The 13697-nt window shown below is 40.9% G+C and overlaps 2 protein-coding genes across 11 annotated transcripts in view; one reads left to right on the forward strand and one right to left on the reverse strand.

Annotated features, from left to right (window-relative positions):
• The window catches only part of LNX1 (ligand of numb-protein X 1), a 116837-nt gene extending 110031 nt beyond the window's left edge, over positions 1 to 6806 (forward strand). For all 7 annotated transcript variants that reach the window (XM_083755644.1, XM_083755647.1, XM_083755645.1 and 4 more), the window contains 2 exons: positions 4655 to 4813; positions 6070 to 6806. In XM_083755644.1, the coding sequence (XP_083611770.1) occupies positions 4655 to 4813; positions 6070 to 6205 (295 nt within the window). In that variant the 3' untranslated portion in view covers positions 6206 to 6806. The remainder of the gene's footprint in view (positions 1 to 4654; positions 4814 to 6069) is intronic.
• The window catches only part of FIP1L1 (factor interacting with PAPOLA and CPSF1), a 38229-nt gene continuing 29125 nt past the window's right edge, over positions 4594 to 13697 (reverse strand). For all 4 annotated transcript variants that reach the window (XM_083755737.1, XM_083755736.1, XM_083755735.1 and 1 more), the window contains 3 exons: positions 12491 to 12704; positions 8753 to 8890; positions 4594 to 7718 (listed from right to left, as the gene is read on the reverse strand). In XM_083755737.1, the coding sequence (XP_083611863.1) occupies positions 7568 to 7718; positions 8753 to 8890; positions 12491 to 12704 (503 nt within the window). In that variant the 3' untranslated portion in view covers positions 4594 to 7567. The remainder of the gene's footprint in view (positions 7719 to 8752; positions 8891 to 12490; positions 12705 to 13697) is intronic.

A 13697-nucleotide genomic window follows, 5' to 3' on the forward strand; every position in this document is an offset into this window, starting at 1 on the left:
GAAAATCGCCCACAATGTCAGCAGGTCTGCAAACAGGAAATTCATTGTAATCCTATCTCCAGCTGCAGCACCACTTGCAGAAAAGGGCCACAGTGTATACGAACACCAGAAGGGATTAGTATGCCAAACTGGTACATCGGTCTTCTTAAATTCAGATTATTAAAGGGGAGGGGGCAGTCAGTAGCAAGAAGCGTCTGGACACTGATTATAATCAACAGGAACAGAGGTGCGTTTCTTGCTAGTACTTGTTTGGCCAGGCACCCAGGAGTCAAAACGCTTAACAGAGCAGGTTATCAGATACTTTAATCTTACCTAAGTGAGTTTATGCTCACCGTCTTATTTCTCCATATTGGACTCTTTGAGCTCGGTGCCTCACATCTGGAAGCCCTTTTTCAGGTCCTGTTACCAGAGCATGCATCACATTAATACACATTAACTCATTTCCCCCTCGTCTGAGAATGTAACCTCTCAGTACCAGAGTTCCCATTTGGTACTGGTGAGGGCAACTGCCCAGCAGTTCTTTTAAGGCAGGTCAGATGGGCCTCAAGGATATTTTCCCAAAACCTTCCTGCAGTTATCAAGCTGTCTTGAGGGACCGCGTGGGTGGGAAATAATGATCCTGGATGCAGTATGTTTTAGGCTCGTTGCTGGGAGTGCAGATGACCGAGAAATCATTTGTTGTTGTTGTTGTTGTTTTAAGGTATTAATTGCATTTTGGAAACCGTACTTAAAGCAGCATGTGCAGCTTCTTGAAAACCATAATAAATCACTGCAGAAATAGTAGGAGAGTTGGAGGAGGGAGAGAGAGGGAAGGGGTGAACAGGAAGGAGGAGGAGGACGGGAGGCAAGAAGGGGAGAGCAGGGGGGAAGTGAAGACAAAGTTGAAAGAATATATTTTGGAGTGGAGAGCAAAGTTGCCATTGGCTGATATCCTATGGCCAATGAGAGCAGCCTTATCCTTCGGCAGATGCCAAGGCAAGTGTAGCAGAAAGGGGAAGCCTCGCTCTTTAGGCTGTATATACACTTCCATTTCCCTTAAATCCAGCACTATTGCTCTGTTGTTTGTGAAGCCCCGGGCACACAGGGTTAGCCACAATCCATCCTGTAGTTTGTTGAGAAATGCTGCGTTTTGATGTGTTTTCCCTCAAACCATCTACCACCGGGTGTGAAAACATAAGCTGTACGAGGATACCCACACCCCATCCATCTACCGGTGCGGATGCGACTTTGGAAATGCATCAAACTATGCTGATGTGTACAATGCAAATGCAATTTGAAATGCAGTGCATGAATGTCTATGTTGGGGGAACAACCTTGCTGCATTTTAAGCCAGTAAAAGGTACACAAATTGGTGCAAATGGGAGTTGCAGCAACTGAATTGAGCAGGGCGAACTACTTCACTGCGTGTGCTGTGCTTACCGTTCGAGCATTACAAAGAAACCGCTAAGGGTCTACTTTAAATCTTATCAGTAATAAGAGTAGCAGTAATTGGGGGGTTACTATCGTATGCATTTCCTGGATCATTCTCTCTGGTATTTATAGGTAGATAGCCACCTAAAATTAGTATTTAAGGTTATTCACATATTTTCAGACCCTGGGTTCCTTTGTTCTTTTCCTGTCCACTCTGCATTCAATAGTCCTTTGCTCCTTCCTCTCAAGTTTCCAGAAAAATAAACTTCAGTCTGTAGTTCTGACTGATGAGTTTTAGCAAGCATGTCTGTTTCGTAACAGCATTTATTTTACTCATAATGCAGGGAGGGCAGGCAGTTGTTGCTCATGCACTGCTAGAGCATCTAAATGATGACTCACCAAAGACCAATTTAGAAATTCCACCTCAATGAAACTGCTGTCCTTCCGTCATGAAGCCAAGCAAAGCATGTAACCACTGCAATGGCTGAAAAGCAAAGGGGTTTTTTTGCTTTTGGGGGGTTTGTTTACTACTTCTGGCTGCCTTCACTGTGACAAGCAGGTCAGATGGGTGTGGGCTCTGCTTGTCTGTGCATTGATAAACTTTGTTCCTCGATTCGTTTTGGAAAGACAGCGCTAGCCCTTTTTTTGTGCACTGTTCAGTTTGGCACCAACAGAAACACATAATGAATCACAATCGACAGTTTTCTTAGGGCTTTTCATATAGCTGTTGCTGATGGACAAGTCCATAGGGTTCACTGCCCCTAACTTCCAACTAGTGGTAACCTCAAATATTCAGAATCAGTCAGATGCTTTGGAACGTGTGGAACTGAAAGCCCCCAAAGTTTGCAGCTAGAGATGCAGCAAGCTCATGTGGCCAGCTTCAAAAAATTACTTTGAAAACAACTGATTCTGAGCCCAACTGTCACGTCATAATTCCCAGTGGTGGCAATAGCAGTGCAACCCTTGAACATCTTTTCTGCGTTTGTCTCCCTCTGCATGGCCTTAAGGCTGCAAGGCAGGTACCAGGGCAGAGGAAACTCCTCCTCTTGAAACAAGGAACGGATTTGGGTGCAAGGACTTTGTTTTAAAGCCAGGAGCAACTTTTATGGTCATAAGGCTTGTCAAGCTCCATAATTCTACCTGGGGAAATAGAAACATTTTGCACATAGATCCTAAATGTTTCTAATCCATTGTTCACCAGGGGAGATGTTTTTCAGCTTGATACCTCCCGTGTGCTGCTTGCTGTTGAGTTTTATTTACTTAGGCTTGTCTAACAAATCCTATTTTCTCCAGCATTGCATCCCAACAGTAGTTTTCCAAATGGTTTGCCTCACAAGCTAAGTAATGACATAAATGGCTTTAGAGATGATACTCTTCTTTAAAAAGCACTCATGTCACAGCAGTTGCCTAACGCACTTACGTACACACAGTCTGATGTTTTGTGTTTGTAAGTCTGACCTGTAACAAAACACATCTAACCCCCGCCCCCAGCCCTCCCAATCTTTTAATACAGCTTGTTTCACTGGATAATCCAAGCCATCACCAGCCTTTACTAACCAAGAATAGCAGTGTTGACCAGCAAGTACCCCACCCAATTTTCTTGTACCTGCATCGTATGGCTGTCAAATTACAAACTGGGTATTTTTTCTGGTCCAGTCGTACCTTGGATCCCAGACGCCTTGGCTCCCAAACAAATTGGCTCCCGAACGATCCTAACACGGAAGTGAGTGTTCCGGTTTTTGAACTATTTTTGGAAGCCGAATGTCTGATGGAACTTCCTGCAGCCAATCAGAAGCTGGGCTTTGGTTTCTGAACATTTTGGAAGTTGAATGGACTTCCAGAATGGATTCCGTTCGACTTCCAAGGTACGACTTCCGTTCGACTTTGGCCAGAGCTGCTGCCTTAACTACTTCAGTTCTTTTCAAAACTGTAAAGCTACCATAGCTGTATTCTTGAAAGCCTTGTTCAAACATTTGTCACATTTCTCCCCTGCCTTTCCATGGAACAATCAACAGTTGACAAAAAGGTCAAATCATACACTATACATCAGAGAAGATTCCTAATTTTGGTATGTTTGGTATTGTGGAAGCTCAAGATATTATCCAAAGTTTGAGCACCCAGCAAATTGCAAGCTAGTTTGCAATCTAGTATTTGTTAAGTTTTTGGAATATGGTAGCTCGAGATCTGGAATTGTTCTTAGTCTCATGGTTATAGTGGATTTTATTGCTCTCTAAACCCACAGGCTGGTATAGCAGTGTGGCCAAGAGCATAACCTGTAAACCAAAAAGTGGTTCCTTCAAGCTCTCCTCTTAGTATGTTCCATATGTTCAAAATCCTTGTCTATGTAAACTCTTAAGCAGGTTGGTTTCCTCCATGCTCTTACTTAACAGAATGTGGATATGTGACTTAGTGAGTAGCAATCAATAATGGCTAAATTCTGGTAACATTTGGTCATGACCTTGGAAAGCCCTGTTAAATCTAGTGAGTTTTATGTCTTTATGAGAAATGGGATTCAGGATGCTAAAAGCCCCACACAGATGGCAAAGCAATAGAGCGAGCTTTGTGCACAAGGGCCAAGAGGCTCCTGCTTTTCACATTAGCAGCCAGCTAACTGTTGCACAAACAAGTACCCTGTATCTTGCCAGCAGGTGAATATTTGTAGTTCCCAAGGGCCTCATCTAGCAGTACCATAAAAACAAGCAAACAAACAAATAGCCCCCAAAATGGAAACATCATTTTAAAGGATTGTTTTTAAATACCTCCTCAAAATTAAAGCATATTTTTCTTAGTGCTTGTAAGACAAATATACTAAAAGGGTGGTTGCTACTTTGGTGTCTGCGAAAGGCTTTATTGGACCCAACAGCAAGAACAGGACAGGTCCAATTTGTACAAAACCCTTCTTCAGTCAGAAAAATAAGGTGCTCTATATTACATGAAGGTCACTACCCTTATCAATTTTATAATCTGAACTAGGTTTTTAATGCAAACAGGCAGATAAGAACAGTTTCCCTGGAAAACCCCAAGAACGGAATATTTATGGGTGAAACTTAGTCTGTACAACACTGCTAAATGTGTGTGTAAAACATTCAAACTGAAACTACAAGTTTGTGCAAACTATACCGATCTGGCATATACATTTCTTTTCAAGTCCAATATGCCAAAAAAAGGTGAATGAGCAGAATATCATCAATAATTTTGATTTAATTGTACAACAGACCATTAAGTAGAATGATTTTTCCCTCAGGTATTTATACAGCTGCAAAGAAATTGTATTACGAAGAAATACAGCGGGAAGTCTTGGCTTCAGTATCGTGGGGGGTTATGAAGAACACAGTGGGAACAAGCCATTCTTTATCAAATCCATTGTTGGAGGGACACCCGCGTATAACGATGGAAGAATCAGGTAATGAAACCACATTGTTTAGCAGTTATTTATAAGCCAATCATTCCCATCCAGATTATCACAACAGTTCTCAGTTAACTGGGGCTGCTGGTTCATGTATCAGTTTGATGTGCAGTATTAACATACAACAGGGTTCTTAAACTTGCATGATCTCCATGTGGGAATGTGAGGCGGGATTAGGCATATACACTCTGTCCATCAAATCACTTCACTCCTGTTTTGTGATGGATGGATCACGCAGGCAGGCAGTGTTTATGTATATTGGCGTTCACATGCATACATGCCTGACCACACAGCACATTTTGTATGTGGGGAAAGGTATGTGAAAGCTCAGAAATGCAGTCACAACCTCCACAAGTACGTTTTACTCACCTAGTTTGTGAGAATTGACCCCAAAGGTCCAATTCTATGCTGCTGAGCTACATATCAAACCAGCACTTGGGGCTAAGGTTCACTAGTGCAAAACTCAACCCCTTAGTTTGAAAGGTTGACCAGGCAGCAGTACTCAAACTGCTTTCTCCTTTCATTTAGTTGCAAGCCACAAAGCACCATGTGTGGCAGTACTTCTGCTTATACTGGAGCAGTTGAGGCAGGGAGAAGGGCATGGTACTAATCTTAAAATACCTTCTTGTCTGCAGAGAAAGCTGAAGCCTGGAAGGAGTCAAGGGATTATTAAAGATCAAAGTAGGTTTAATTTTATGCCAGTGCAGTAAAATCCATAACAGAAGATAGAGCTATAGGGCAGGACACATAGACCCATAACTGTTTTCAAAGGCAAAGTGATTCCTAAATAGGAAAAACTGGGAAGAACGGAATGTTCACTTCTGAGTTCAAATTCAAAGAGTCGTGTGGTTTGCAAATTCTGATTCAATTCCATTGGTGAAATGGAGAACTTTATAAATGCAGGTGTTTGCAAATCAAAATATTAACAAGAAATTAGACAAAAATGCAGGGGTATATTTTTTACAGAGTATTAAAAACACTAGAAACACAGTCCAAAAGTCTTGCAGACACATGATGTTATAAAAGTCATTGCCTCTGGAAGTGTCAGACTGAAATCTGAAGCATTTATATAAAACAAGTCTATTCAGCTGGCATTAATTAGCAATACCTTAATTAGCAAAACCTGACTTGACTATCCTCATTTCCTCTCATATCTGCTGCCTTTGTGATAAAAATGAGTAGGGGTGCGCAAGCTATTCCTGCCTTGGAGCTGCTGAAGTGCCACTAACCAATTTTATATTGCCTTCTTCCAGGTGTGGTGACATCCTCCTTGCAGTTAATGGTAGGAGTATCTCAGGTATGGTGCATGCCTGTTTGGCAAGGATGCTCAAAGAACTGAAGGGGAAAATTTCTCTCACCATTGTGTCCTGGCCTGGCACTTTTTTATAAAGATGTATCGCAAATGGAGAGCGAAAAATTATCTGACACAAAATCAGCCACTTAATATGGACGTTTGTTTACTCCACTTTCTGGTCAACTGTATACTTGTAAAAGAAAACGTTGTGAAGTATAAATGTGCATAACACAAACAGAATGGTCTGAAGAAGAAAATAATGTGTGGTATGTGTTAGAGAAACATGCAGTTTTAAAGTATGGAAGTCTACTGAGATCATAAGTTAGGGTACACATCTTTACTGCGCTATGTCTCATGTTTGTATTTTTATATCTATTCCAAGCAGCAGTAGAAACATGTTCCACCAACAGTTTATAAACAAGGAAAACCACTTTAGACCCGTAATTTGAAAATATTCTGAACTCCTGAATAAATGTTGCAATACTTTTCTATTATGTTGACAGCATCTATTCCAAGACATAGAAAGCAGTCTGATTGAATACATTAAATCCCACTTTGTGATCAGTATGGATCAGATATTTTTAAATATTTTGTTTCCCGCTATGTAATAACTGTGAATGAAATTTCATTTTTACCATTAAAATAACTGTAATTTGTAAAGCCAGGTTATTTTCATTTTAAAAAAGCACCAAAAATTCATTTCTCCCCGGTGGATCTAATTTGTGGCATGAACCGAGTGTTCTGCCCTATTTTACTCAGTTTTGCTCACAATCTTCTGTGATGGTCAGTTCTGAATCAACATAATAATGAAAGGAGGGAAGGTGTAGCAAGCTACCAGCATAGACAGAGAAAAGGAGGAGAAATTGCCTTGTTTACCTGGATCAAGTAGCTGAGGGGGAAACTAGTGGAGATCAAAGAGAACAGGGAAGCATCATACAAAGGCTACTTAGTACTGTACAGTAGTAGCCAAGACTCAGACTTCTTTGAAGATCTGGCTGTTTTAAAAATTAAAGAGTTACATAACAGCATCCATCTGAAGAGCCAAAACAAATGTTGGTTCCAATTCATTCTACTAGGATCTGTGTATGTTGATCAGATGGGACACATTTGTGGTACAGTCACTTTCTTTACTCTTTGGGAAAAAACCCTCTGCATTACATCTGCACACTGCACTTTGATGGAGCTTGTGTAACAGTGCACAACCTCACTATCCAAGCACAATTCTCCATGTGTACCTTATGTTGTTACCTTTTTTCTAGTTGCGTAGGCAAGACAAAAACAATGTGTTTTAACATGAAAAATGCTTTTTTTATTTTCAAAATTCCAAATTAAACTTACGCTTTATGCTAACAGAACAAGATGAAGAGCAATTTTTTTAGACCCAGAAAAAATAATTAGGATTGAGAGCCATCTATTTCTGGCACTAATTTAAGCAAGTAGACAAAAACCACACATGCCTATTCCGCAGGAGTAGCATCCATGTTTTCCTGTTCCGGGGCAGGCTCGCCACCAGCTGACTCTTTTCCTTCTTTGCTCTTTTTTGATTTTTTGTGTTTGTGCCTCCTGTGGCTGTCTCCCTCTTCACTGTCATGGCGACGCCTGCTGTTACTAAGCGGGGACAAGAAAAAGAAATGAGACACAGAGCTATTAAATGGGAGTCTCAAGCTCAGTGCGCCACCCTGAACGGAAGCTACTTCTTAAATAATTAGCTTGATGATGTCACAGGATTAAGTACATGTGATGGCATCACCATGTGACCCCTAAGCATGGGCAAATTAAAACCAGAAAGGGAGTGAAGGAAAAAAACCTGTCAGTATTAGATTCCACCATCTGCCAACATTTACTCTGGGTGAGTTGTCTGGCACCTATAGCAGCAATGAAAATCTTTGCCATCACATAATCAAAGTAACGTTATAGGGCTAGAGTTGGTTGGTCAAGGAGAACAGAGATTTTTAATGGGATTCTACATAGAAAGTACTACATTTAAGAGGCAGCCTTAAAATAGGTTTGCAACAATGATCTGAAGAGTTGCTCGGTGACCAAGATCAACTTCTAGTAATCTAAGCCCGCCTTTTAGTTTCCTTTCTCACACAATAGAATAAATATAACTGCAGGCTTCAACTGGTGTCATTGGTACATCTAGGATCAATGCCTGAGATGGGCACTGTCTGGCAGCTTCCAGAACCTCAGGCTTGCAAATCCCCAACTAACTGCCCCCCCCCCCAGGAGCATCAGCAGCTGACACTGCTGCAAGTAGTAGCTCGCCTTGGAAGGTTTGAGCCCACTGCCATTGATGGAGGCAACAATGCCACCTCTTCCCCGCTCTGCCCAAGTGACTCCCAATGTTCACGCTGCCCAAAGAGAACACAGAGATTGCGGTTGCTGAGGCTTTCCTTTAACATCTATTCTAGGACATCAACTAAAATATGCAATTGGTTGAGAAATCCTAATAATCCATCACCCATGGCTGAAACTTATATCCTGGTCATATGACACAAGGGCTAATATCCTACTGGTATATTCTCAACTTCTGGCTATTTTTAAATGTCAGCAACCAAAAAGCAGCACATCAATAGCCAAGGTCTTCCCATGACACTTCAATCATCCCACAGCATTACTTCAAAGATTATTAAAGAGCTAACCTTCGCGATGACTTGTGTCTGGTCTCTTCCTTTTCTCGATGTCTCCTTTCTCGGTGTCGTTCTTCTTTCTCTCTGCTTGTTCTATGCCGTTCATAGCCTCTATCTGCATATTCTCTGTACCTGTATCGCTCCTCATCACTAGCAAGAAAATAAAAACATTCAGCAGACAGACAAACAAATGCTAAAGGAGCATCAATAATCTTTGTCTCCTCCCATGCACAGAGAAAATACAGGTGGTTCATGTGATTTCTACATTCAGCAGAACACAATTTCCTACCGAAGGTATTACCAAAATGGGAATTTGTAACCTAACACAGTGTGAAACTACCATTGTACAGTCCTGACAATGGAAAATGTATTTTAAGGAATCAAAAATACCAACATTAGTAAAATCAGATTTCATTACGTACAAATAAATTGTTGTCTTGGATGACTGTACTGCTGAACAGTAGAAGAGACTGTCGGCCTGACAGTTAACTCTTAATAAAGGAGAAATATTCGTGGCCCCTTTGAAAATCTCAGGACACAGAGTACCAAATATATTGCTAAGCCATTAATATGCCATCAAAGAAATAAGGAATGTGATCTGTTTCTTCATATTGCAGTCAAGGTTTCCATCTGCTAAATTAAAAGAATGAAAGCTCCCCAAACAAAAAAATAAGTGGCTCACCACTTTACTCAGTTAAACTTGCAATTATAATTCAAAATATCGTGTTTAACATTGAGTGTTATCCAAATACATTTGCTGGCCAGTATACATGTAATCTTTGGGATCAACTACAAATGAAAAATAATAAAGTTACGTCCCCCCGGGATGCCTGGGTACACATAGTGGCTGTTCAAGCTGTGCGCACAAGACATTTTGGTTGAGCATGGAGGGGAAACTTCCTGATGGCAAGAGCAATTTGACAACAGACCCAATTAGCTAGAAAGGTACTAGTGGGCTCTTGCTCACTGGAGGTCTTCAAACTGAGACTGGACATCTCTAGACGTTAGGTGTGTTTTGTTAGGGATGCTTTACTGTGCATTTCCTGCATCAAGCAGGATGGAATGTTGACTAGACCCACAAGACCCTTTCCAACCATGATGCTGACCTAAAAGTAGCCACTGTGGTGAATTCAACATGTTGTTAAGGCTTCCAAGTCCCATCAGCCCCAGCCAGCACGGCCATGGGATGATCAATATCACCTGTAGTACACTACATTGAGAATCTTGTATTTGTTAAAACAAGCAGCAATCTATCAAGCTGATATCCTTCACATCTTCCAACAATATCTGAAGTGACTACAGAGATTGAAGTTACCCACAAATAATTATGTACTCACACAGTGTTAAATTAAGGACCTGCACCTTGGCTATAATGGCACATTTCTCTGATCTGCCATTTATCTCATCTGATCTACGGCCAGGATTTAAAGAGCACCTTGAAACTGACTCATTCTTTTTTTAATCCCCTAAACTTTAAGGGGAGAGCCGTCTTGTGTATCATCTCAATCTGAGCAGCTGCTCTTCAAGAGGGACAAAGGCTACATTAAAGAGTTGGACATAAAGATTGAAGGGTCACACTGTATGCCATTAAAGCCCCCAATAAATACATATATAAATCCTCTGTGTTTTCCATTGCAAAAATGGCTCACACATGGATGCATTATTATAAACCACTTTGGGGGTTTTAAAATGAAATTGTGATATACAAGTATTTTTTATAAATAAATAAATAAGGTCCTAGGGCGGGCTACAGCAATTTAAAAATACAGTCTAAAATCAGTTTAAAACAAATAACAGGCAAAAGAATATTGAGGTACTAAAAATATCTCTCAGTTGTCAAGGGTCACGGTAAATAGACTCTTTTTGGGTGGGATGAACTCCACTTAATTATAACAACAGGGGTCCAACATTTATTTTCTGAAGGAAGCCATTTCCAAAGATCCTGTAAGGTTACTGCCTAAAAATAGAAATTGTGCACCATATACTACTCGGTGTGAAATGGACATCTTGTTTAGTTTGAATTGAAAACTAATTTCATAGAATTGTAAGAGTTGGAAGGGACTCTGAGGATCATCTAGTCCAACCCAATGCAGGAGTAGGCAGCTGTCCCGCATGGGGACTGAACTTGCAATGTTGGCATTATCAGTACCATGCTCTAACCAACTGAGCTATCGATTCCATAATTTAATTGCAATGTGTTTGGGGGTGGGGTTGCAAAAGGCACAGTAACGGCGAATTCCCCAGACTCCTTTCAGACTTGCCACCATTTCTAGTGTGAGAGTAGAGATGTGAAGAAGAGATGCCACATTTCATGGCTTGTGGGTGCTAATTTTTAAGTTTCTCTACAAGACCAAAAGCTATACTGGTACACCAATGTCAGGGTATCCACTTATAAATGGTAAAAAGTCTGTGTACATTCCACCACCCCCTTTCTTTATTCATTTGTCACAATGTTTTCGTAAGCCGCTGAATAATTGTTAAAAACAGGACTATTAAACGATGAAGCAAAATTTGTTCAAGGGTGTCATATCTACATGTTCTCAAGCCTCCCACTTTCCCTGTTACTCCCCTAATCAAGTTTTTACTAGACCAAGGCCCCCCTGCTTTCTCACATCGCCATGTGGCAGCAGCTTTACTGCAGATGTTGGATAATTTAGTCACATAAAAAACCCCACTCCTCTCCCCCACCCCTTCCCTGACTGATAAGTCTGGCAGCAACACAGAGACTTCTCTGGGCCTGGAAAACATTAAGGCTCATTTCAAGCACCCTTGAATGACCAGGCTTTTTCTGGCCTTCAATCAAGCTGCCTAAGAAACAGATGTTAAATTGATCTTAACGTCTAACACACTGACCCAGTAATTTGTAACACAAAACACACACAAAATATTACCCCCACCACACACACACACGTCTTATATGAACAAAACATCATCATCTTCATCATATACTTCCAAGTCAATTCTTTAACACTCATAGCAATTTTTTTAATCCCCTGTGTTAACGAAGATCATGCAAACTTGTTTTGCTGACCTACAAGGGAAAACTATAACAATGGTTTTTAAAACCCAATTTAATACCCAATGCATAAAACATTTTGAAGTGGAAGGCAGAACAAAAAAAGATTAGAAATAGTATCAAGATACTGCCATGTGAAAATGGTATTCAACAATCACCGGACAGAGGAAATGTGAGGCTTAACTGCTGCATAAACAAAAGGGGCTGAAGTTTATGTAATACTGCAGCCACTGTATTGTAGCCCTGGTATTGCTTAACAGGATGAAGGGCATAGTTGAAACTGCTAGCAAACAGTACTTTATTCCTCCTCAGGTATTCAGAGCTCTCATCCCAGAACAACTGAACTCACAAAGCAGTACAAATTGAAAGTTTTAGCCTGGAATCAGTTACTGCCGGAACCTCAGCTGTAAAATGATGGTTAGGGGACTCAAACCCATTAGGCCCTTCTATTATTAATGTTCTGAATGCTTAGAGCCGATTCCTTCCCAGGAATTAACAACAAAAATCATCAGCTCAGCACAATTTGCCTGCAAAGCATTTGTCATGTACCACTTATTGTCATACTTCTGGTTTGCATCTGAAATTGCTGGCTACGGTTCCAACGACAAACAAAATGTGAGCCCCACCCCTTGTTCCCTGAGAATACACAGCTGCATGCTGACTTTAAGTATGTCTCTAGTACAGACACAAAACTCCCACCATCAAGCAGCATTAGACGTAACCCTCAAACTCACCTATTGAACACACTAGGAGTCGGGCTATGCTCCCGCTCTCGTTCTCTTTCTCGGGTCCGCTCTCGCTCCCTGTCACGGTCACGATCCCTCTCTCGATCTCTGTCTCGCTCCCTCTCCCTCTCTTTATCTCTTCTTGAATAATAATCCCACTGTTTGGTTGTGTCCATGAGACTAGTCCACGTTGGAGCGGAACCTGTAAGGTGCGGAAAGGTGACTAAAGAAGGGGGGAAAAAATACCAGCATTAGAAAGAAAAAGAGTTGACAACAGTGGAAAAGTGTGATATGAAATCAATGGCATCCAATCTTATATGCTTAGCTGAAGCCTAGAAGGCAAGTTCAGTGACTCTAGGCCTGTTATTTGCATGCTACTTTACCATATGTAACAATTAACTCTCAGGTTAATTTCATACCAGTCTGTTTGTTGGATAACTGCTGTGTATCAATACTTGCTTACTTTTCTTAGTAGCAAACACTATTCACAGCAGTAAACACAAAGTCATATACAGTTAAGGATTGCTCCCTGGTAGTGTTTTAATGGTATTTTATTTAAAACACAAGTTTTCGTATTATTTTGTTGTCACAGCTGATCTTTCTTTAAAAGTGCTTATTACTTTAAAGTGTTGCTTCTTTAAATACTGTGGTTCTGAAACTGAAATTCTAAGTGGTGCAGAAAAAGGAAAGGTTCAAAGATTACTAGGCACTGAGCATTTTAAGCCAAAGAAACATGTAAAAACACCAGTGAGGAGTGTTTTAGTCACTGGGGAACTGTGTGGAAATGCATAACCTACTTAGATAAAAAGCTAATTTGAGGTGGACACTAAAAAAGAAAAAGGGCTTTTGTTGTTGTCAGAAAATGAAACCGCTATCAGTTGAAAGCTTCTGGTAAGGTGTGTGTTACTCAAACGAGGGGGATTTATCGAAAAAGGAAAGGGATCTAGCACCTCAGCGTGCCTTCCAATTACAGAAACATTTCTAGTGATGGTGAAGCTCCAGAGTGTGCACAAGGTGGCTTTTCAGCTTGCACTCCGGACATTCTTTTTGCATTCACACAGGCCTTACTAGATCTCGGCCAGTGCTCTGCATTTCCATTCATCGCTGGCTATTTAGCAGAAGTACTGTGTGGCTCAGAAGTTACTTACAGTGCTAACACACTTCCGTCATGTTTTTACACTTTAACCATGGTTCCATGCTTTAGCATGGGAGGCAG

The sequence above is a fragment of the Podarcis gaigeae genome (genome assembly GCF_964106915.1).
Source record: "Podarcis gaigeae genome assembly, chromosome: 9".
Taxonomy (NCBI): Eukaryota; Metazoa; Chordata; class Lepidosauria; order Squamata; family Lacertidae; genus Podarcis; species Podarcis gaigeae.